Genomic DNA, 25,986 nt, shown 5'->3' with positions numbered 1-25,986 from the left:
TCTGGCCCTGGGGGTCTGCTGTACTGTTGTCACTCTGGCCCTGGGGGTCTGCTGTACTGTTGTCACTCTGGCCCTGGGGTCTGCTGTACTGTTGTCACTCTGGCCCTTGGGGTCTGCTGTACTGTTGTCACTCTGGTCCTGGGGGTCTGCTGTACTGTTGTCACTCTGGCCCTTGGGGTCTGCTGTACTGTTGTCACTCTGGCCCTGGGGGTCTGCTGTACTGTTGTCACTCTGGCCCTGGGGGTCTGCTGTCCTGTTGTCACTCTGGCCCTGGGGGTCTGCTGTACTGTTGTCACTCTGGCCCTGGGGGTCTGCTGTACTGTTGTCACTCTGGCCCTGGGGGTCTGCTGTACTGTTGTCACTCTGGCCCTGGGGGTCTGCTGTACTGTTGTCACTCTGGCCCTGGGGGTCTGCTGTACTGTTGTCACTCTGGCCCTGGGGGTCTGCTGTACTGTTGTCACTCTGGCCCTGGGGGTCTGCTGTACTGTTGTCACTCTGGCCCTGGGGGTCTGCTGTACTGTTGTCACTCTGGCCCTGGGGGTCTGCTGTACTGTTGTCACTCTGGCCCTTGGGGTCTGCTGTACTGTTGTCACTCTGGCCCTTGGGGTCTGCTGTACTGTTGTCACTCTGGCCCTGGGGGTCTGCTGTACTGTTGTCACTCTGGCCCTGGGGGTCTGCTGTACTGTTGTCACTCTGGCCCTTGGGGTCTGCTGTACTGTTGTCACTCTGGCCCTGGGGGTCTGCTGTACTGTTGTCACTCTGGCCCTTGGGGTCTGCTGTACTGTTGTCACTCTGGCCCTGGGGGTCTGCTGTACTGTTGTCACTCTGGCCCTGGGGGTCTGCTGTACTGTTGTCACTCTGGCCCTGGGGGTCTGCTGTACTGTTGTCACTCTGGCCCTTGGGGTCTGCTGTACTGTTGTCACTCTGGCCTTGGCCTAACACACCTGAAACCAATAAGGAATGTTTCACTAAGATCATAAAGCTGAGTGGGGTGTGTTGGGGCACTGCAGGGCGGTGGACCCCTAGGGGCAGGACAGGGTGACCCAGCTATATCGTGTGCAAGTAAAAAGAGCTCTACAGTACTATAATTAAACCATAATATTATGATATGAATTATAATGAGGATGTGCTGTTTCTGTGTGTTAATGTATGTGTAGGTGTTTCCAAACCTTTCCATTGGGATTTTTTTTTTTAAGGTTAGAAGGAAATTGTTTTGGAGAGAGAGTTGAGTTAATGACTAGACTGGTGTGGGTCAGGCGTTTAGGCGGCTCGGGCTGGCTGGAATTTGACATAGAGGATGTTTTAATAAAGATAATTAAAAGTTAAGTCTTTGTACTTTATTTTTTTAAGAGTTGTTCATTACTGGTTAATATTTGTTATTACTTTAGATCTAGTTCAGTCTTATCAATCACTTTAACATATTTAATAATGATCTTTTACCGAACTTGATGACCGTGGGCATTTTTGCTTTCGTTTTTTATTGTTGTAACTACAGACACCTAGAAGGGCCATGGGTCATATTAAATAGTGTCGAAATGCAGGAAAGTTGCACCCCTGATAATAAATCATAATAATTAGCATTTTTAACAGACACTCTTATGCAGAGTGACTTACAGAAGCAATTAAAGTGAATTGCCTTGCTCAAGGGCACATGAACAGATTGTTCACCTCTGGGATTCAAACCAGCAACCTTTTGGTTACTGGCCCAATGCTTTTAACCTCTAGGCTAACAGGAATGGTTTCATTTTCACAAGTGCTTCTAATTTAACAAATAACTGTACTTCATATGGATTATTATCGTAACACATTATATTCTTGTCAAAATATGTTGCATGAATTCACAATGGAAATACAAAGAAATCACAAAATTATTGAATTATTACTCTCACAATTTCAGACATTTTCCATATATTCAACCCATTCTACGCTTGACAAGCAGTTCCCTTATTCCAGATTGTTTTTCCTGACATTCAAGTGCTGCAACTTTTGATTTTATTAATGTAAAGAAGTTTCCACAAGATTTTGTAGGTGATGCAGTGAATTTAAGGCATTATTGTCTGGGTGTTCAATGGGGTTCTCAGTAAAGATCAATGCTGTTCCATCCCTCTCGTTGTGGAAAGCGTCGTCAGGAGGTGGTCGCCAGCAGGTGGTCGCCAGCAGGTGGTCGTCAGCAGGTGGTCGTCAGCAGGTGGTCGCCAGCAGGTGGTCGCCAGCCAGATGTTTGATACGGCATCAGTTATAACACCAAAATAATCACCATAGAAATAACTGTTTACATATCCCTCCCACTGAGTAAATACAATTGAAAAAATAGTCACATACTACTAAGAATCACGTTACATTACCTTTGTGAGATCAAGAATGCGTAAACAATATATACAGTTGAAGTCGGAAGTTTCCATAAACTTAGGTTGGAGTCATTAAAACTCGTTTTTCAACCACTCCACAAATTTCTTGTTAACAAACTATAGTTTTGGCAAGTCAGTTAGGACATCTACTTTGTGCGTGACACAAGTACTTTTTTCGAACAATTGTTTACAGACAGATTATTTCACTCATAATTCACTGTATCACAATTCCAGTGTGTCAGAAGTGTACATACACTAAGTTGACTGTGCCTTTAAACAGCTTGGAAAATTCCCAAAAATTATGTCATGGCTCTAGAAGCTTCTGATAGGCTAATTGACATAATTTGAGTCAATTGGAGGTGTACCTGTGGATGTATTTCAAGGCCTACCTTCAAACGCAGTGCCTCTTTGCTTGACATCATGGGAAAATCAAAAGAAATCAGAAAAGACCCCAATTTCCAAACTCCTAAAGGTACCACGTTCATCTGTACAAACAATAGTATGCAAGTATAAACACCGTGGGACCACGCAGCCGTCATACCGCTCAGGAAGGTGACATATTCTGTCTCCTAGAGATGAACGTACTTTGGTGCGAAAAGTGCAAATCAATCCCAGAACAACAGAAAAGGACCCTGTGAAGATGCTGGAGGAAACCGGTACAAAAGTATCTATATCCACAGTAAAACGAGTCCTATATCAACATAATCTGAAAGGCCGCTCAGCAAGGAAGAGGCCGCTGCTCCAAAACCGCCATAAAAAAGCCAGACTACGGTTTGCAACTGCACATGGGGAGAAAGATCGTACTTTTTGGAGAAATGTCCTCTGGTCTGATGAAACAAAAATAGAACTGTTTGGCCATAATGACCATCGTTATGTTTGGAGGAAAAAGGGGGAGCCTTGCAAGCTGAAGAACACCATCCCAACCGTGAAGCACGGGAGTGGCAGCATCATGTTGTGGGGGTGCTTTGCTGCAGGAGGGGCTGGTGCACTTCACAAAATAGATGGCATCATGAGGGAAGAAAATTATGTGGATATATTGAAGCAACATCTCAAGACATCCGCCAGGAAGTTAAAGCTTGGTCGCAAATGGGTCTTCCAAATGGACAATGACCCCAAGCATACTTCCAAAGTTGTGGAAAAATGGCGTAAGGACAACAAAGTCAAGGTATTGGAGTGGCCATCACAAAGCCCTGACCTCAATCCTATAGAAAATGTGTGGGCAGAACTGAAAAGCGTGTGCGAGCAAGGAGGCCTACAAACCTGACTCAGTTACACCAACTCTGTCAGGAGGAATGGGCCAAAATTCACCCAACTTATTGTGGGAAGCTTGTGGAAGGCTACCCGAAACGTTTGACCCAAGTTAAACAATTTAAAGGCAATGCTACCAAATACTAATTGAGTGTATGTAAACTTCTGACCCACTGGGAATGTGATGAAAGAAATGAAAGCTGAAATAAATCACTCTACTATTATTCTGACATTTCACATTCTTAAAATGAAGTGGTGATCCTAACTGACCTAAGACAGGGAATTTTGACTAGGATTAAATGTCAGGAATTGTGAAAAACTGAGTTTAAATATATTTGGCTAAGGTGTATGTAAACTTCCGACTTTAACTGTATACATGGAAAATTCCTTTGATGTAAAGAAGGAATAGTTCACACTCAAATCTAGAGTTTCTGTGTTGGGCTGAAGGGCTGGTATGTGGCTGAGGAATAGTTCACACTCAAATCCAGAGTTTCTGTGTTGGGCTGAAGGGCTGGTATGTGGCTGAGGAACAGTTGGAATAGTGGATAGCTTGGATCACCTAAAAATGAAAACATTTATTCACATACAGTAGACACTTTTCAGCAACAAAATGTTCAGGAATTATATTTGATTCAAGTATTTTCATCCTCTAAATACCAAATGTAGACAAAATATTTTATTTCTTAGAAATGTTTTGTTGTTGTTAATTACAGTGATCATTCTCACCGTATAGAGTATCGAGAAAGTTTCTGACATCAAAGGTTCCCTATTGATGGCACACACCAGATACACGCACACAGACAAGCGCTCACATGGATTTTGTGTTGTAGATAGGTGGTAATACAGTCGTGGCCAGAGGGCACACACTTAATGTGTTGTGAAATCTAATGTAATGTTTTTAATTATATAGAACTGCCTTAAATTTGCTGGAGCCCAGGAAGAGTAGCTGCTGACTTGGCTTATGGGGAGCTATAATAAATACAAATACTAGCATGTTTCTCATGTTTCCTAGTGAACAATACAAGTGTATTCCTGGGACTGATGACCATATCCCTAAATAACTGTAACTGTCGGTATCTAATCACTTTGTCTTAACAACACAGAGATACAAGACACACACAATGATGTTGTATGGATGTTACAAGCAGTGAAGGGACAGAAATGTACTAAGTATAGTACAGATGATGTCACCCGTTCGAGTGAGAAGTGGGTATTTTGTGTTTTAACCCTTTACTTATGTAACACATTTAATATCATTGCATTTCATTATAACCAATTGGTTTTTAATCCAGTCAGTCATGCGAGGCAGTATTCATATCAGACTGCAGTAGTACATGTGTATGTCTTTGTAGAGTTGAAAAAGTGTGATCGTAAAGGGGATGCAGTTTTTTTCTTTATTAATAAATTACAATCAAACAATATTTATTTCCTTCCATCTGCATGATTTCTAATACTCAAGGGAATTTCAACAACCCGCCCCCTTTTTACACAGTTAGAGTGGTGTTTCAATTCTCAGAGAACAGTTTGACTCCCAGAGAAACATGAAATCAATCATATAGACCAAGCAGAAGGATGTAAGGCTAGTGGACATCATGTGTCTTCCCAATTATGTGAATGGCCTGATTGTCCCGCCACTTAAATTATGCCATTTACAAGACAACGCCTGCAGTGATTGTGTGCAAATGCTGGGACAAATGCAGGGATGCCCTATTGACACGCCCCATTGACATACCAAGCCTACAGCTATCAGTTTTCAAGCTCTCAGATTGATTCATTGCAGGCAAGAATTTGGATAGTCTGAATAGTGAAGACATTTCTTAAGTCCATGACCATGATGTCAAATTACATATCACCTGTCATGTCTTTGGCTATGCCGGATTAAGTGATATGACATGCTATTCTATAAAATCCTTTCTCTGTAATTAATATTACCTGATTGAGCTAATCATGTAAATGTAATTAACTAGAAAGACTAACTATAGCAGTCAATATTAATCGTCACCTTATTTCAGTCTCATCTGAAAGTTGTAAATTCTTGGTTATCTTCACGAACCCTGGCTAACAAGTTGAATCAGCAATACAAAATTGGGTTTAATTATTTATTTACTAAATACCTAACTAATCACACAGAATTACATATACACAGAATGAACCATACCTTGATTACAAATTATGTCATAAAGGAAAACGTCCCTAGCGGACGGAACAGATATGACAGCTAGTTACACAAAGGAAAGGGGGTTGGGTTTGAGTGAAAGAGCGGGAAGACTGAGGAACAAAGGGAGAAGCTGTGCTATCGTAAATACAGTATCTTATGCATTCTAAATTACCGCCCATTTGGAAAAGGAAAATGCAATAAATATTTACTCTGAGCTGCGCTTCGGTAGGTTGGTCGTAGATGCTGGCCGTGTTGGCCAACAGAGATCTTCCTGTCCTCGGAAGAATGTCACTGGTGGTAATTGGATACGTTGTAGTATCGTCGTTGTCTGGTAGACGGGATAGGTCGTCCGTCCTTTCCTAGCCCACGTTTACAGCTGCTGTTGCTAACTCAACGGCTAGGATGTCTCACTTCTTTAGTGAATAAGAGTTCAAAGTTTATACCATTCATAACCAAAGCTCACGCTGAGGTTGGCTTAGTTCTGTAGTTGACATGTTAGTCCTTTTCAACGTATGGACCGTCGTCCTATCGTCCTCGGAACAGATAGTTACATTTTCGTCAAGGGCTTATATATTGGAGGGAGAGAAGGATGTGTTTCATAGTTTATAACCCATGTCTCTTCACAGTGGCGGGTCACTGATTGAGCAGAGCTCTAACTTTATGAAAACCCAAATCTCTCATTTGGAAGCAAAAATTACATTTAATCTTTTCACAAATAGTGTCATATTTAAACATTTAAATTGCACAACAATTCCATGTGAATCTGATAACTAGAATGTGTAGACTTTCCCAGATACAGTTTATGTTGTCCTGTCATCAGTCATAATGTCTCAGATGACAACCGAACTGACATCATATTCATTAAGTACCAACGCATATTTTCAACTGGTTCTATTACCGAAATATGGTTCCTTTCTCCCACTTGTTTGATGTTCCAAGACTCTCTATGTTTAACAAAGGCTATTCAAGAGTCCTTCAGTAGAGTCAGAGAGATAGGGAAGGGAGAAAGGTATTTATGGGGGGGTCATAAACCTTACCCACAGGCCAACGTCATGACACACCACTGAAGTGTTACATTTGCTAGCTAGTTCACTGACTATAATTAAGTCATTGTATCAATCCACAGTTATTATTATCCACAGTAAAAGGATTTACAGTGAGTTATCAACCGTCGAGTCACAAGTCCTGAAGATTTGACTCAACTAGTGACTCGGACTCGGACTCGGAGTCGACCAGTAGTGACTTTGTTTTCAAAATACAACATGCTAGCTATAAAATAACATGTTTGGTAGTTAGTTAGCTTTACTAATTTGTAACACTGTAAGCTATCCCTCAACATTATAAAGTGTAGCTTGAAAGATTGTTTGACCGCAGTCTTTAGCATGACCCTACACCCCACCCGGAGCACTCCGTTGGGAGGGCAGCTCCCACTCAGCCCAGTCCAAGCTCTTCTCTGTCCACCCAACGGTGGAACGAGCTTCCCCCTGAAGCTAGGACAGCAGAGTCCATGCCCATCTTCTGAAAACTTCTTCTTCTTCTGAAACCCTAGCTCTTCAAAGAGTATCTTACATAATCCCACAGCTGCTCCCCTCACACCACCTCCTCACTGCACTTTAGTGTCTAGGTGGCTTTTGCGTGATTCTGTGTGTATTGAGAAATTGTGTATTGAGACACAGCCAGACCCATTTATAGCCTGTGTGATTCCTTGTGTATTGAGACACAGCCAGACCCGTTTATAGCCTGTGTGATTCCTTGTGTATTGAGACACAGCCAGACCCGTTTATAGCCTGTGTGATTCCTTGTGTATTGCGACACAGCAAGTTCACTCCTCTTCCCATCCAACGTAGTGATGAGTCACAGACTCACAGTGACAGGTGTTACCAGGCCCAGAGACACACAGTGTCTTTCTGATGAGAGAGAATATTTTTAATGCAGTCCTGGACGCGCTCCTGGTCGTCCACTCCTCACGCTCCCAATCAAAATAATTTGGGATGATTTAAAATCTGTCTGCGTCTGGGAAATAAACTTCATTGGCCCTCTACCCGGCTGATTTATGGGCTACATTTTAATTGTTTCATTCATTTATCTTCCTTTTCACTATCTTTTACTCTCTGTTTTTCTTTTTACTCTCATTTGGTCTATTTGTACTTCTTGTCTATTTCTGTGTTTTCTCTCTCTTCCCACCTTTATCTTTCCCCATTATCATATTTTCTGTCCTTCAGTAACACATAGGCCTAAGCAAAATGCACCCCCCCCCCCCCAAAAAAAAAACTCTTGTTTAAAGTTGGTGTGTAAGGTTAGAGCGGTGTTTGTCTCACCAGCCTTCCAAGCCGTCAATTTTCAGGGAAGCAATTTCAAGAGCTGCTGAGTTTCTGTCAAAGTTATCAGCACCTCGCAATGTTGCCCTGCCAGTAGTAAACTTCGATGATGTGAAATCCCTCACATTACAGGCTGTTTGGAAAATTGGAGGGAAATGTTTTGACTGAAGAACACAGTTTATTCTACAAACTGCCCATTCATGCCTTGTTCGTCGTTGTGTTTGCCCAGCAAAATGTTTCCTGGAAAAATGTCAGTTTGAGCTGAGTGTTGATGTAGCACAGCAGACTGAAATAGCCCCAAAGGTCAATGTGGCATAAAATTGCCTTTTAATGTGAGAACAGTAGGGAAGAGTGGGGTAAGTTGAGCCATTTGTTACATTCAACATCATTCCATCAACGGAAGTATAGTATCCTTTCTAACAAAGATATCTACATATATTTCAGGATATGGTGTATCCCTGGAAATAATCAGAATTCATGTAAACATTACAGTTTTGAAAACATAGCTTGTTCAAAAAATGTGGTCTCTTGGCCCAACTTACACCAGGATTGAGGTAAGTTGAGCGACAAGAGAGTGTAAATTGAGTCGCCTACAAATTTCCACATCTATTTTTATTTCCCAAGCACAACTCAATACAATCGCAATCACTTTTTGGTCTTTAATTATTCTAATCATATTTTAACACTGGCTTAATGCCTATCAAACACTTTGTTAAAAAAGTACACTTTTAACATAGGCATGGCCCTGGTGTTACCTCATATTCCAGCGATAATGCCTTGCATTACACTTGGGATGAAAACACTGAAATTTGCTCAATTTACCATTGGCTCAACATACACCAAGGCAAACATTTAGACTATATTAGCCCACACAGCTACAAGGATGCACTTTCATGCTAGGCTTAGGACCTCATATTGAAGCTTATAGAGAGCCATTATTTTGACCTCTCCACATTATAATTGGAAGAGGAAATGTAAACTCTAATATAGCCTATTAGCTAGAAAGGTAACTCAAAACACATTTTCACTAAGAGCTGCTGTTTAGCTGGTTAAACAAAGTTTAGCCATGTGTTGGCAAACATGTGAAGTCAGAAGTTTACATACACCTTAGCCAAATACATTTAAACTTTTCACAATTCCTGACATTTAATCCAAGTAAAAAATTCCATGTCTTAGGTCAGTTAGGATCACCACTTTATTTTAAGAATGTAAAACGTCAGAATAATAATAGAGAGAATGGTTTATTTCAGCTTTTATTTCTTTCATCACATTCCCAGTGGGTCAGACGTTTACATACACTCAATTAGTATTTGGTAGCATTGCCTTTAAATTGTTTAACTTGGGTCAAACGTTTCAGGTAGCCTTCCACAAGCTTCCCACAATAAGTTGGGTGAATTTTGTCCCATTCCTCCTGACAGAGCTGGTGTAACTGAGTCAGGTTTGTAGGCATCCTTGCTCGCACACGCTTTTTCAGTTCTGCCCACAAATTTTCTATGGGATTGAGGTCAGGGCTTTGTGATGACCACTCCAATACCTTGATTTTGTTGTCTTTAAGCCATTTTTCCACAACTTTGGAAGTATGCTTTGGGTCATTGTTCATTTGGAAGACCCATTTGCGACCAAGCTTTAACTTCCTGACTGATGTCTTGAGATGTTGCTTCAATATATCCATATAATTTTCCTCCCTCATGATGCCATCTATTTTTTGAAGTGCACCAGTCCCTCCTCCAGCAAAGCACACCCACAACATGATGCTGCCACCCTGTGCTTCACGGTTGGGATGTAGTTCTTCGGCTTGCAAGCCTCCCCCTTTTCCCTCCAAACATAACGATGGTTATTATGGTCAAAAAAAAAAAATTTGTTTCATCAGACCAGAGGACATTTCTCCAAAAAGTACGATCTTTGTACCCATGTGCAGTTGCAAATTGGTGTCTGGCTTTTTTATGGTGGTTTTGGAGCAGTGGCTTCTTCCTTGCTGAGCGGGCTTTCAGGTTATGTTGATATAGGACTCGTTTTACTGTGGATATAGATACTTTTGTACCGGTTTCCTCCAGCATCTTCACAAAGTCCTTTGCTGTTGTTCTGGGATTGATTTGCACTTTTCGCACCAAAGTACGTTCATCTCTAGGAGACAGAATACGTCTCCTTCCTGAGCGGTATGACGGCTGCGTGGTTCCATGGTGTTTATACTAGCATACTATTGTTTGTACAGATGAACGTGGTACCTTCAGGAGTTTGGAAATTGCTCCCAAAGATGAACCAGACTTGTGGAGGTGTACAATTTGTTTTCTGAGGTCTTGGCTGATTTCTTTTGATTTTCCCATGATGTCAAGGAAAGAGGCACTGAGTTTGAAGGTAGGCCTTGAAATACATCCACAGGTACACCTCCAATTGACTCAAATTGTGTCAATTAGCCTATCAGAAGCTTCTGAAGCTATGCCATCTTTATATGGAATTTCCCAAGCTGTTTAAAGGCACAGTCAACTTAGTGTATGTAAACTTCTGACCCACTGGAATTGTGATACAGTGAATTATAAGTGAAATTAACTGTATGTAAACAATTGTTGGAAGAAATTACTTGTGTCATGCACAAAGTAGATGTCCCAACCGACTTGCCAAAACTATAGTTTGTTAACAAGACATTTGTGGAGTGGTTGAAAAACGAGTTTTAATGACTCCAACCTAAGTGTATGGAAACTTCCGACTTCAACTGTATAATCAAGTCAAGAAACCTTACCAGCAGCTGCACTGGTAGGCTATTCGCGGGTGCTTTTCCAAAGCCTATGTCAGTTATGCAATACTCCAGTGAGTGTAATTGGCTCCAATGAGTGTAATTTTCAGAAATGTTGGAGTTGAGAAATAAAGTTGACATCATTAGAAAGACAATATTCTCCTCTTTTCTACTGAAGCTATGTAATTCACAATGTGTTTATTCTGTTGTTCCTATTGATATTTTAATAAAAACATTGAAATACATATTTAGTTTTTGTCACTTTCCATTTAATTTAAAATATTTCAGCAGACCCCCGTTTGAATACCACTGGCTTAGGTAGAAGCATCATACAACCTCTCAACACAATAAATGAATCTGACTTGGTGAAAACCCGTTTTTTTGGACCTACCTTGCTTCATGAAATAATGACCTCTTCCTAAATATTTGGTCAAATTATAGATTTTGTGTACGGTTACTTAGAAACAAGTGTTGGCTTAACATACCCCACTCTCCCCTAATGATTTAACCTTTAATCAATCACACATCCTTCGCTCTATGATTCTGTAGCAAAAACACATGTACACAAAATTAATATCAATGGCTTTCACTTTTGTAGAAAAATCTGGCACCTGGCTTGAGAAGATACAGTACTTTAATTCATGAGAAAATATTGAATGTACTTAAAACTATGAATCAATAAAAACTTTTGAATAAACAAAGTTTAAAGAAATATACGGGACAGAAGATTTGATATTTTTAAAGTAATGAGGTCTGTGTCCGTCATTGAATAAGCTCCAACGGAACATTGAATCTCCACTAACGTAAGACCTAGCGTCATACAATCATCCTTGGATTCCCAGACACCATGTTTTCTGCAAACAGCGAGATCCGTACCAGAAGGACTTATAGTATGTCGTAACATAGGGTCCTCTAGTGTTGGGTTCACACTCAACATACGCTTGTCTCATTTCAAATTCCGTTATGTTGATAGATCATTTAGCAGCTCCAATGAGCTGTAGAGTAGATTCCATTCAGACCTAGTAACAAGTGATTGTTCAATGAAATTTCTGTACAAAACGTATTCATCACATAACATAATCAGTGACCGGATTTGAAGCACCCCATAAGTTTGCACACCTGCAGTACAACATTGTGACTATGTGATAGTTCTCAGGGCTCAGTAGATTTTGTTCCACATTTCCTGTGATGTGCCATAGTGTAATTATAAAACAGTCATTGATCACACCAGACTGCAGGAGCTATTCATGTATTTTTAAATTAAAGGGTGACATTTTGCACAAGCAAATGGTAGTGAGCAGTGAGTTAGTTATTATTTCAACTAGAAAGGAAAGTACATGATTCTATTTGAGTTTATGTACTGCAACTCACTAAAAACACGTATAACTCTGAAAAACTTTGAAGAACCTTTTTTAATGAAAAACTTTGAAGAACCTTAAATAAAAACCTTTCCTGGAGATTGAGTTTTATGTTTTTCTTTGCGCCGATATGTGCTCTTTTGCTTGATGAAAATGTGGCCTTTAGTGTTGATGCTGGACTTCTGGAACCTTCCGTACTGAACAACACAGTGGCTATTACCTTCTGGAATCTTCCATACTGAACAACACAGTGGGGATTACCTTCTGGAAACTTCCGGACTGAACAACACAGTGGGGATTAGCTTCTGGACCCTTCCATACTGAACAACACAGTGGGGATTACCTTCTGGAACCTTCCGTACTGAACAACACAGTGGGTATTACCTTCTGGAACCTTCAGTACTGAACAACACAGTGGGTATTACCTTCTGGAACCTTCAGTACTGAACAACACAGTGGGTATTACCTTCTGGAACCTTCAGTACAGAACAACACAGTGGGTATTACCTTCTGGAACCTTCAGTACAGAACAACACAGTGGGTATTACCTTCTGGAACCTTCAGTACAGAACAACACAGTGGGTATTACCTTCCTGAACCTTCCGTACTGAACAACACAGTGTGGCTTACCTTCTGGAACCTTTCATACTGAACAACAAAGTGTGGCTTACCTTCTGGAACCTTCCGTCCTGAACAACACAGGGTGGCTTACATTCTGGAACCTTCCGTACTGAACAGCAGGGTGTGCAGTAAAATATAACAATATTATTTCCCACTCACAATGGAAATCTCATTTGAAATTCTAACAGTATCAGTCTTCAGTATCTACTTGCATGTATCAACTAGCAAAAAGTACTAATGAGGTATCATTTCTTCTGTGTATAAATAACCCTAGGGTCCTATACTGTTTTCGTGGTCTCAGGAGGTATTTATATTTGTGTGCTCTGTAGTTTTCTTCTTCTTCCTCATTATTGCAGCCAATTACCACTAAGCTAACAATAGGGCTGCCAATTACCACTAAGCTAACAATAGGGCTGCCAATTACCACTAAGCTAACAATAGGGCTGCCAATTACCACTAAGCTAACAATAGGGCTGCCAATTACCACTAAGCTAACAATAGGGCTGCCAATTACCACTAAGCTAACAATAGGGCTGCCAATTACCACTAAGCTAACAATAGGGCTGCCAATTACCACTAAGATAACAATAGGGCTGCCAATTACCACTAAGATAACAATAGGGCTGCCAATTACCACTAAGATAACAATAGGGCTGCCAATTACCACTAAGCTAACAATAGGGCTGCCAATTACCACTAAGCTAACAATAGGGCTGCCAATTACCACTAAGCTAACAATAGGGCTGCCAATTACCACTAAGCTAACAATAGGGCTGCCAATTACCACTAAGCTAACAATAGGGCTGCCAATTACCACTAAGCTAACAATAGGGCTGCCAATTACCACTAAGCTAACAATAGGGCTGCCAATTACCACTAAGCTAACAATAGGGCTGCCAATTACCACTAAGCTAACAATAGGGCTGCCAATTACCACTAAGATAACAATAGGGCTGCCAATTAGCCCACTAAGCTAACAATAGGGCTGCCAATTAGCCCACTAAGCTAACAATAGGGCTGCCAATTACCACTAAGCTAACAATAGGGCTGCCAATTCTCTGACACAGGTAATCCCTCTGATGTGGTTTATATGTCCCAAACATTGATCTGTATTATGCAGGATGATTCGGTCATCTCCTTTCAACAAAAGACCTTTCTGTTTATTGAATGTCTAGTGTGTATATTTTCTGTAGATTTAGTGACCACATACTTCTAAGAGGAGATAGTCCCACATACTGTAATGTCCAAATCCTCTGATTTCTACTGATATCCCTCATCTGGGTAGCAGAATTTGCTCTCTTTCGACACTCTTTTCTTCTGAGGGAAAACGGGGTCAAATAGTTCAACACTGTTCCCGCTCTCTGTGCCTAAATTGGAATAAATTAAAAGGGGGAATAAATGACTAGTGTGCTGATGGAAGGAAGACGCTCCGTTAACCAGCCCCATGAGACTGTGTGGCGCTGTAATGTAATACAAAAACCGTGTTGGTATTGCAATTGGAAACCTAGTCAGTTGAACACAAAAGTATTACTCTCACATATCGCAGTCACTTCAGAAGACAAACCACTTGAAATATCTCTCTCCACTCTCAGTGGGTCTGATCCGCTGAGAGTGTGACCGTTTAGTTCCTCGACGAGGACGGCTACACGTCGCCATTTTCTATCCACCCACTACGTCTTTATCTGGAATGTTCCAGGTGGTTTCGGCACCATAGCTCAATAGTTCTGTCAGGTTCACCTTTTTAATGCCATGCACTGTGAAAAGCCTCCCCCCGCTAACTCGACCCAAGCAGCTTCCCGTCAGAGACCACGGCTGCAGGAGATACTCTTCTTTGGACGTTGCCTCTGAATCAAAGCGTTGCCATATGTTTCTACACTGTCCAGGCTATTGGGAGATTAATGACTCAACCCCTGCGATAGAAGTTTAGTTACTTACTTGGTCAAGTTATTTAATACCATAGGCCTACCATCACGATGTGTTGACGACTTTCTCAGTCCATGGCCAATTCCTCACACATAGTGTTGCTAGCTGTCTAGGGGGTCGAGGAACAAATTCACAGAGGCGTTCATTGACAGTATCAAATTGATTCAGTCTGGCACAACCCCCTTGACGACGACTCTCTCAAAGTGGATACTGCATAAGTTTTACATGTAAAATGATGACCGCCTAAAATATTGCATTTTCTACTTTGTAGTCACGACATGACTACTGTATTGCATGTTTTGTAGTAGCTGTAAGTATGAAGCCCATCCATTCGATATTGTTTTTCAGAGTGAAGGACAAATTTCAGTGTGGGTCGATTTAATAAAGACAATTTACACAGCGGATATAACCTTGTTATTTAATTTGGCAGCAATAGGTAAACCAGTGGAGCGCCTTGAATGCAAAGGTATCAAGACGGTGAAACTAAAATGACGTTCACCTTATGGAGAAATTCCTTTGGTTGGTTGAAGGAAACAAGGTTACCGTACTACACGTTTCACTATTGGTCTGCCCCAATACACAGCCAGATTAGAACAGTTGTTTTAATAAAAAGGTCGGTGTAGTTTATATGTGTAACTGTAGTGCAACAGTATGAGCCCTGTGAAGCTTTGTGAAGAAGGGTATTAGACTGTTCTATCTCCAAAGGCCTTTACAGATCTACAGTAGAGACGGGAATGAGACAGGGGAAATCTAATTGGAGAGAGAGCTCATTATGAGAAGTGCCGTTTGACTTGTAGGATGATAAAGTGGCTTTTCTGAAATCACTGCAATATAACACTTAGTTCACATAAATCTTACATAAGGTTTATTTTAGTTGTTTTAATATTTCACTTTTGGAATTGTGTCTATGTATATTTGGCTTAATCAAATGTATTTTTTATTTCCTATGCGTTCACGGCACAACAAAGTTGAGTTTGTTGAATATAGGCTTAATTAGTGGAGGCTCTTGTGTGTTATATGCAGAAATGTACTGTACACGCAAAGGAGGTCTTTAGTATATACTGTATGTGTATATAGATATATATTTTAACTCACACGTCATCATGTATACATCATGTACATTTAGGTTTCCCCTCTGTTTCCACCTTGTCCGTTTCCACCACGTACAACAAACACAATTGCATTTTATTGATGGCAATTTGAATGCACAGAGATACCGTGATGAGATCCTGAGGCCCATTATTGTGCCATTCATCCCCCGCCATCACCTCATGTTTCAGCATGATAATGCACAGTCCCATGTCACAAGGATCTGTACACAAATGTCCCAGGTCTTCCAGGGCCTGCAAACTCACCAGACATGTCACCAACCATTGAGCATGTTTGGGATGCTCTGGATCGACATGTAAGACAGCGTGTTCCAGTTCCCGCCAATATCCAGCAACTTCTCACAGCCATTGAAGAGGAGTGGGACAACATTCCACAGGCCACAATCAACAGCCTGATCAACTCAATGCAAGGCAGATGTGTCGCGCTGCATGAGGCAAATGGTGGTCACTGACTGGTTTTCTGATCCACGCCTCAACCTTTTTTTAAGGTATCAGTGACCAACAGATGCATATCTTTATTCTCAGTCATGTGAAATCCATAGATTAGGGCCTAATGAATTTATTTCAATTGACTGATTTCCTTATATGAACTGTAACCTAATAAAATCTTTAAAATTGTTGCATGTTGCATTTATACTTTTGTTCAGTGTATTTTAACACACGTCATCATGTATACATCATGTACTTTAAGGTTTTCCCACTGTTTCCACCTTGTGTCACTCCATACCTTCCTAGACCCGACACAAGGTCACCAGATGTCATCTGATTCTACTCTGAATGATATGTTTTTTTAATCGACCAATGTCTTTCTCTTCATTATGGAGCAGGAGCCTTGAGTAGTGGGACTCGGTCTGTATGACCTCTTCCATGGACCTGTTTACAAAAACATTATTCAACAAATGATTCTCATTCCTGCTCTGTTTAGAGCTGGGCTTTAAAGTTCATTTAAATAAGAGCCCTATGTTGAGTTTGGAATGGTGCGTTTGTCAACTCTATGAGGAGTTTGGAATGGTGCGTTTGTTAACTCTATGAGGAGTTTGGAATGGTATGTTTGTTAACTCTATGAGGAGTTTGGAATGGTGCGTTTGTCAACTCTACGAGGAGTTTGGAATGGTACGTTTGTTAACTCTACGAGGAGTTTGGAAAGGTACGTTTGTTAACTCTACGAGGAGTTTGGAAAGGTGCGTTTGTCAACTCTACGAGGAGTTTGGAATGGTACGTTTGTTAACTCTACGAGGAGTTTGGAATGGTACGTTTGTCAACTCTACGAGGAGTTTGGAAATGTGCGTTTGTTAACTCTACGAGGAGTTTGGAAAGGTGCGTTTGTCAACTCTACGAGGAGTTTGGAATGGTGCGTTTGTCAACTCTACGAGGAGTTTGGAATGGTGTGTTTGTCAACTCTACGAGGAGTTTGGAATGGTGTGTTTGTCAACTCTACGAGGAGTTTGGAAAGGTGCGTTTGTCAACTCTACGAGGAGTTTGGAATGGTGCGTTTGTTAACTCTACGAGGAGTTTGGAATGGTGCGTTTGTCAACTCTACGAGGAGTTTGGAATGGTATGTTTGTCAACTCTACGAGGAGTTTGGAATGGTGCGTTTGTCAACTCTACGAGGAGTTTGGAATGGTGCGTTTGTCAACTCTACGAGGAGTTTGGAATGGTATGTTTGTCAACTCTACGAGGAGTTTGGAATGGTGCGTTTGTCAACTCTACGAGGAGTTTGGAATGGTGCGTTTGTCAACTCTACGAGGAGTTTGGAATGGTGTGTTTGTCAACTCTACGAGGAGTTTGGAATGGTGCGTTTGTTAACTCTACGAGGAGTTTGGAATGGTGCGTTTGTTAACTCTACGAGGAGTTTGGAATGGTGTGTTTGTCAACTCCACGAGGAGTTTGGAATGGTGTGTTTGTCAACTCTACGAGGAGTTTGGAATGGTGCGTTTGTCAACTCTACGAGGAGTTTGGAATGGTGTGTTTGTTAACTCTACGAGGAGTTTGGAATGGTGTGTTTGTCAACTCTACGAGGAGTTTGGAATGGTATGTTTGTCAACTCTACGAGGAGTTTGGAATGGTGCGTTTGTCAACTCTACGAGGAGTTTGGAAAGGTGCGTTTGTCAACTCTACGAGGAGTTTGGAATGGTACGTTTGTTAACTCTACGAGGAGTTTGGAATGGTACGTTTGTTAACTCTACGAGGAGTTTGGAATGGTACGTTTGTCAACTCTACGAGGAGTTTGGAATGGTGCGTTTGTCAACTCTACGAGGAGTTTGGAATGGTGTGTTTGTCAACTCTACGAGGAGTTTGGAATGGTGTGTTTGTCAACTCTACGAGGAGTTTGGAATGGTGCGTTTGTTAACTCTACGAGGAGTTTGGAATGGTGCGTTTGTTAACTCTACGAGGAGTTTGGAATGGTGTGTTTGTTAACTCTACGAGGAGTTTGGAATGGTGCGTTTGTTAACTCTACGAGGAGTTTGGAATGGTGCGTTTGTTAACTCTACGAGGAGTTTGGAATGGTGCGTTTGTCAACTCTACGAGGAGTTTGGAATGGTATGTTTGTCAACTCTACGAGGAGTTTGGAATGGTGCGTTTGTCAACTCTACGAGGAGTTTGGAATGGTGTGTTTGTTAACTCTACGAGGAGTTTGGAATGGTGTGTTTGTCAACTCTACGAGGAGTTTGGAATGGTATGTTTGTCAACTCTACGAGGAGTTTGGAATGGTGCGTTTGTCAACTCTACGAGGAGTTTGGAATGGTATGTTTGTCAACTCTACGAGGAGTTTGGAATGGTATGTTTGTCAACTCTACGAGGAGTTTGGAATGGTATGTTTGTCAACTCTACGAGGAGTTTGGAATGGTATGTTTGTCAACTCTACGAGGAGTTTGGAATGGTGTGTTTGTCAACTCTACGAGGAGTTTGGAATGGTATGTTTGTCAACTCTACGAGGAGTTTGGAATGGTGTGTTTGTCAACTCTACGAGGAGTTTGGAATGGTACGTTTGTCAACTCTACGAGGAGTTTGGAATGGTATGTTTGTCAACTCTACGAGGAGTTTGGAATGGTGCGTTTGTCTTGAAGGTGCTCTGACAGGGTTAAAAAATGGGTCCTAATGGAGCCACTGACATTGTTGATGATGGCCGCTCATAGTGCACCACACATGCTAACGTACACACACACACATACACACATGGGTATGCACACACACAAACACACATGGGTATGCACACACACATACACACATGGGTATGCACACACACATACACACATGGGTATGCACACATACGCACATGGGTATGCATGCACGCAAACACACATGCTCACGCACGCACACACGCACAAAAACATCCACATATGCATGCACACGCACTCACACTCCCACACCCTCCTACAAACACACATACACACAGAGCGACTCCTAGGGACTCTTCTGACTCATCCCCCATCGCACTCAAACGTGCTAAACATAGAATGCGTTCTCTGTCTGACAGACAAGCTTCTCGTCCCTCATGAGCTTGCGTTGACAATGTTTTGATCCCTGCACCCGTCTCTCCACGAGCCCAACGCCAAACGCCACAGCTTTGTTGATGCCACCTGATCCTGTTATGCCCCGTGTTCAACAACTCTACCTATTGATTGGAGTGCTGGAGTGCCCAAGGGCAGGTTACCCAATACTATTCTTCCTGTGGGGCTTGCACTTTTCTTCTTCACAACAGTTCATCTGACCCAAAACCAGACTTTTGGCACAGTCTTTCGTCAAAGGGGTTGGCTTAATGGAGTAAAAGGGTCCATTGCGGTTGGCTGAGTTTGGCTGGGGTTGGCTGAGGTTGACTGGGGTTGACTGGGGTTGGCTGAGGTTGGCTGAGGTTGGCTGAGGTTGGCTGAGGTTGGCTGAGGTTGACTGGGGTTGGCTGAGGTTGGCTGGGGTTGGCTGGGGTTGGCTGGGGTTGGCTGGGGTTGGCTGAGGTTGACTGGGGTTGGCTGAGGTTGACTGGGATTGACTGGGGTTGGCTGAGGTTGACTGGGGTTGGCTGAGGTTGGCTGAGGTTGACTGGGGTTGGCTGAGGTTGGCTGGGGTTGGCTGGGGTTGACTGGGGCTGGCTGGGGTTGACTGGGGTTGGTTGGGGTTGCCATGGTTGTATAGACAACAAGACGGATGCTGTCTAATGAAGTATGTACTGAACCTATAGGACTGAAGGCCGTTGAGAATGAATTGGTTCGGAGGGGGGTTAAGACAGATGATATCATCCATTGAATCTTTACCAGAGAGAGACAGTGGTTTGATCCAGTGGGATTAGCTCCGGGGGAAATGGGATGGCATCTAAGGAATTGTTCATGTAGGTGAAGACCACCGCAGTCATTTCATTTTCCACAGCGGCAGCATAACTCCTCGCTCCTTTTTATTACTCTGTAAATTCTGTAGATGATTCTTATCACCAGATGTCCCAGATGTGACACTGCGTTAGTGACTGTGGCAACGATTCAACAATTATACATTGAGCTGTAAACCAAGGGACCAACTCAGCAATAGGAGGGAGCTCTACCACTACACTAATTCTACCTATCCAGACCCCTCAGATCTGCAAACATCGAAGGGTCAGGACCAAGGGGGGAGAAATAGGGAGTTGGACCAGGTTGATATGGAGTGTGAAAGGGGAAATTGGTTAACCTCCATGGATAGGCCAGTGTTGTTTAGTGGTTGAGTATTACAGTCCCATAGGTCTCACAATACTCAGAGATTAAACAAATATCTACCTAAATTTGTGTTATACTCAATAATTAATGATCGATCATTGGGTAAATCACACATCATCATTGATTTTGATTGGATGGTTGGCTAGACATAGTCCTGTATTACTTCCTGTATTACTTCCTGTATTACTTCTTAATTGATGTCTTCTCTAATCAATAAGGCACAAGAGACAGTGCTGTGTCATGAACACAGTCACAGGTAAATGCCGTTGTTTCGGCCCGACGCGATATCTTCATGAAGATCTTTTCTGTCATTCCTATTTGTTCAACCACGGTAGGCGACTCAGTAAAAATTCACACCGTTTTCCAGGGTGTTAATGGGATCCATAAACACAAAACAAAAACACACACATTACAAAATGGAAGCTGTTGTCGATTAAACGCGTACTGTGTCCACGGTGAGAGCCATTTTAAACACTGCTTCGTAATCACTGTATCCCTCGTGATTCCAAATGAGGAGTTGTTTTAATAGAAATGGGTTGAGTGCATCTGTGGTACCCAGACTTGTTAAAGATGAAGTGCTTTCTTATCTCTGGAGTGGTATCACAACCTGTGACAGACACACACACACACACACACACACACACACACACACACACACACACACACACACACACACACACACACACACAGACGAATCTATGTATCTTCCTCATCTATGTATGAGTCACCCCTTTCTTGAAAGGACAAGATGTTCTTTCTGTCTCAACAACTACACACACAAGAGTCTTTCATCACTCACCACGTACTGTATAAGATTCTACACTTAAGTATAGTACTGTGTACAGACCCCTCTAGGTTGGTAGAAAGCTCTCTATATTTAAAGGAAAGTATCAAAAGGACAGGATTAAGAATACATACATGTCGACCCCCTTTGTGTGTGTGTGTGTGTGTGTGTGTGTGTGTGTGTGTGTGTGTGTGTGTGTGTGTGTGTGTGTGTGTGTGTGTGTGTGTGTGTGTGTGTGTGTGTGTGTGTGTGTGTGTGTGTGTGTGTGTGTGTGTGTGTGTGTGTGTGTGTGTGTTTCAGCATGAGCACCTGCGTCCTTATTGTCTATAACCATGCTGAACCCAGATTATATTGATTGTGCTTGTTCAAAAAATCTGGTAACATAACGTGCTGCTTGCATCTGACATTAAAGCGACTAGCGCTTGCGAGCCACAGTTTATTAAGGCGACACAGAGAAGGAACACCAGAGCTGAGAGGCAGAGAGCCCAGGAAGGCTAAAGCTCACTCTTCAAACACTGCTGAGTCCTCCCTCTCCAATCACCTTTCCATATGACAGCTGTGAAGAGAGGGAGAGGCAAAAGACTGAGGAAAAGAAAGGGAGAAGAGGAGAGAAAGAAAGAGGGAGGAGAGAGGGAGGGATAGCCAATAATACCCTTTGAATACATGATCAATTTGGCGAAATTACACTGATTATGTTGGGGTGAAGAAGGAGTGTGTATGTGTGTGTGTGTGTGTGTCTCTCTTTTTGAGAGAGAGAGAGAGAGAGAGAGAGAGAGAGAGAGAGAGAGAGAGAGAGAGAGAGAGAGAGAGAGAGAGAGAGAGAGAGAGAGAGAGAGAGAGAGAGAGAGAGAGAGAGAGAGAGAGAGAGAGAGAGAGAGAGAGAGAGAGAGAGAGAGAGAGAGAGAGAGAGAGAGAGAGAGAGAGAGAGAGAGAGAGAGAGAGAGAGAGAGAGAGAGAGAGAGAGAGAGAGAGAGAGAGAGAGAGAGAGAGAGAGAGAGAGAGAGAGAGAGAGAGAGAGAGAGCTTACAAGCGACGACGAGAGAGAGAGCTTACAAGCGACGAGAGAGAGAGAGAGAGAGAGCTTACAAGCGACGACGAGAGGAGGATCTGCAAAGGGAGAGAGAAAAAAGCGCTCCCTATTTTTCGCCCGCCTCTCTTCGCTCCTCTGCTTAGCATCACATAGGGGAGGCAGGACCAGAGGAGAGCATCTCCTTCTACTACATTTGTTCTGCATTGTCAAAGGTTTAGTGGAGGAGGACACCTGGTGAAGGAGAAGCCAGGAGTAAGAGAAGGGCTGGTAGCGTTGTAGTATCCCTCCTATAGAGCCGTTATAGAGGAGCGAGGATGCTTAACAACCTAACTGACACAGAAGAGGGGGACGGGGGACCCAACAGCCAGGGTGAGTGATGGAATCTGTCTCACAAACGCACACGCACACAGATGCACAAACCCACACACATAAGCTCATCAAACACACACAAGCTCACATACATGAATCCAATATATCTATACTCATACATACTCACACATTTGTGCGGTGCATACAGACTCACACAGCCAGAAGGTAGCGAACGGATGGACATTCAAGTGTGAGTGTGTTGCTGCATAATGCTCTTACCTGCCTGCCTGCTTGGGGTGATGCTTCTCCTCTTTGCTGCTGCTGTGACAGGAATAGTAGTGGGTTTCTATCCAAATATGACGGACTGGTGAACGTACGGGAATTACAGCACACTGATACACACACAGATAGACACACAGATACACACGCACACGTACACACACACACACACACAGATACACAGACACACACAGATAGTAATGGGTTTCTCTCCAAATACGACGGACTGGTGAACGTACGGAAATTACAGCACACTGATACACACACAGACAGACACACAGATAGACACACACACACACACACACACACACACACAGATAAAGACACAGACACACAGATACACAGACACACAGATACACAGACAATAGATACACACATACACAGATACACACACACATGTACACAGATACACACACACACACAGACACACAGATACACACAGACCGATACACAGACACACAGACACACACACACACAGATATACACACAGACACACACTGCTTGGGTGCAATGCTCCCCAAACCTCCCAACCCGTCCCTCTCCACCACCACGACTCCGTAAACACTCAAAATACATATGGCGCCCAGTGCCTGAGAAAGTGTGGGCACACAACACACACCGACGCTCGCTAACGGAGATGCCAACCCGCCGTCGCTCGCTGCTCATCCATCTGCCCCAGCTGTCAAAACGAGTCCCGGCTCGTCTCCTATACGTCACCACAGCAGTGTGGAAAAGAGGGATTTGGATCAATACCTAAAGAACCTGTTGTTTAGTTTTTTACCTGTTCACATGCTTGTGTTGAACAGTGTTGTGTTTAACAGTGTTGTGTTGAACAGTGTTGTGTTGAACAGTGTTGTGTTGAACAGTGTTGTGTTGAACAGTGTTGTGTTGAACAGTGTTGTGTTGACCTGGGTTGTGTTGACCTGGGTTGTGTTGAACAGTGTTGTGTTGAACAGTGTTGTGTTGAACAGTGTTGTGTTGAACAGTGTTGTGTTGACCTGGGTTGTGTTGAACAGTGTTGGGTTGTGTTGAACAGTGTTGTGTTGAACAGGGTTGTGTTGAACAGGGTTGTGTTGAACAGGGTTGTGTTGAACAGTGTTGTGTTGAACAGTGTTGTGTTGAACAGTGTTGTGTTGAACAGTGTTGTGTTGTGTTGACCTGGGTCGTGTTGAACAGTGTTGTGTTGAACTGGGTTGTGTTGAACAGGGATGTGTTGAACAGTGTTGTGTTGAACAGTGTTGTGTTGACCTGGGTTGTGTTGAACAGTGTTGTGTTGAACAGTGTTGTGTTGACCTGGGTTGTGTTGAACAGTGTTGTGTTGAACAGGGTTGTGTTGAACTGGGTTGTGTTGAACAGGGTTGTGTTGAACAGGGTTGTGTTGAACAGGGTTGTGTTGAACAGTGTTGTGTTGACCTGGGTTGTGTTGAACAGTGTTGTGTTGAACAGTGTTGTGTTGAACAGTGTTGTGTTGACCTGGGTTGTGTTGAACAGTGTTGGGTTGTGTTGAACAGTGTTGTGTTGAACAGGGTTGTGTTGAACAGGGTTGTGTTGAACAGTGTTGTGTTGAACAGTGTTGTGTTGACCTGGGTTGTGTTGAACAGGGTTGTGTTGAACAGGGTTGTGTTGAACAGGGTTGTGTTGAACAGGGTTGTGTTGAACAGGGTTGTGTTGAACAGGGTTGTGTTGAACAGTGTTGTGTTGAACAGTGTTGTGTTGAACAGGGATTTTGTTGAACAGTGTTGTGTTGAACAGGGATTGTGTTGAACAGTGTTGTGTTGACCTGTGTTGTGTTGAACTGTGTTGTGTTGAACAGGATTGTGTTGACCTGGGTTGTGTTGAACAGGGTTGTGTTGAACAGTGTTGTGTTGAACAGTGTTGTGTTGAACAGTGTTGTGTTGAACAGGGTTGTGTTGAACAGGGTTGTATTGAACAGTGTTGTGTTGAACAGTGTTGTGTTGAACAGTGTTGTGTTGAACAGGGATTGTGTTGAACAGGGATTGTGTTGAACAGGGTTGTGTTGAACAGTGTTGTGTTGAACAGTGTTGTGTTGACCTGGGTTGTATTGAACAGGGATTGTGTTGAACAGTGTTGTGTTGACCTGTGTTGTGTTGAACTGTGTTGTGTTGAACAGGATTGTGTTGACCTGGGTTGTGTTGAACAGGGTTGTGTTGAACAGTGTTGTGTTGAACAGTGTTGTGTTGAACAGTGTTGTGTTGAACAGGGTTGTGTTGAACAGGGTTTTATTGAACAGTGTTGTGTTGAACAGTGTTGTGTTGAACAGTGTTGTGTTGAACAGTGTTGTGTTGAACAGGGATTGTGTTGAACAGGGATTGTGTTGAACAGGGTTGTGTTGAACAGTGTTGTGTTGAACAGTGTTGTGTTGACCTGGGTTGTATTGAACAGGGATTGTGTTGAACAGTGTTGTGTTGACCTGTGTTGTGTTGAACTGTGTTGTGTTGAACAGGGATTGTGTTGACCAGGGATTGTGTTGAACAGGGTTGTGTTGAACAGAATTATGTTGAACAGGATTGTGTTGAACAGTGTTGTGTTGAACAGGGTTGTGTTGAACAGGGATTGTGTTGACCAGGGATTGTGTTGAACAGGGATTGTGTTGAACAGGGTTGTGTTGAACAGGATTATGTTGAACAGGATTGTGTTGAACAGGGATTGTGTTGAACAGGGATTGTGTTGAACAGGGATTGTGTTGAACAGGGATTGTGTTGAACAGGGATTGTGTTGAACAGGGATTGTGTTGACCTGGGTTGTGTTGACCAGGGATTGTGTTGAACAGTGTTGTGTTGACCAGGGATTGTGTTGACCTGGGTTGTGTTGAACAGTGTTGTGTTGAACAGTGTTGTGTTGACCTGTGTTGTGTTGAACTGTGTTGTGTTGAACAGGATTGTGTTGAACAGGGATTGTGTTGACCAGGGATTGTGTTGACCAGGGATTGTGTTGAACAGGGTTGTGTTGAACAGGATTATGTTGAACAGGATTATGTTGAACAGGATTGTGTTTGAACAGTGTTGTGTTGAACAGGGTTGTGTTGAACAGGGATTGTGTTGACCAGGGATTGTGTTGAACAGGGATT

General features: G+C 42.6%; 1 protein-coding gene across 3 annotated transcripts in view; it reads left to right on the top strand.

The window, feature by feature from the left end:
• The window catches only part of slc12a5a (solute carrier family 12 member 5a), a 277,239-nt gene that overhangs the window by 68,671 nt on the left and 182,582 nt on the right, over positions 1-25,986 (top strand). The window contains exon 1 of one of the 3 annotated variants that reach the window (XM_071336733.1): positions 22,341-22,679. The exons of the other annotated variants lie outside the window; for them this stretch is intronic. Within the exon in view, the coding sequence (XP_071192834.1) occupies positions 22,625-22,679 (55 nt within the window). The 5' untranslated portion in view covers positions 22,341-22,624. Of the gene's footprint in view, positions 1-22,340; positions 22,680-25,986 lie in introns of those variants that run through there. 3 annotated transcript variants of the gene reach the window in all.

This window comes from Salvelinus alpinus, chromosome 12 (assembly GCF_045679555.1).
Source record: "Salvelinus alpinus chromosome 12, SLU_Salpinus.1, whole genome shotgun sequence".
Taxonomy (NCBI): domain Eukaryota; kingdom Metazoa; phylum Chordata; class Actinopteri; order Salmoniformes; family Salmonidae; genus Salvelinus; species Salvelinus alpinus.
This window is presented reverse-complemented; position numbering and strand designations above follow the sequence as displayed.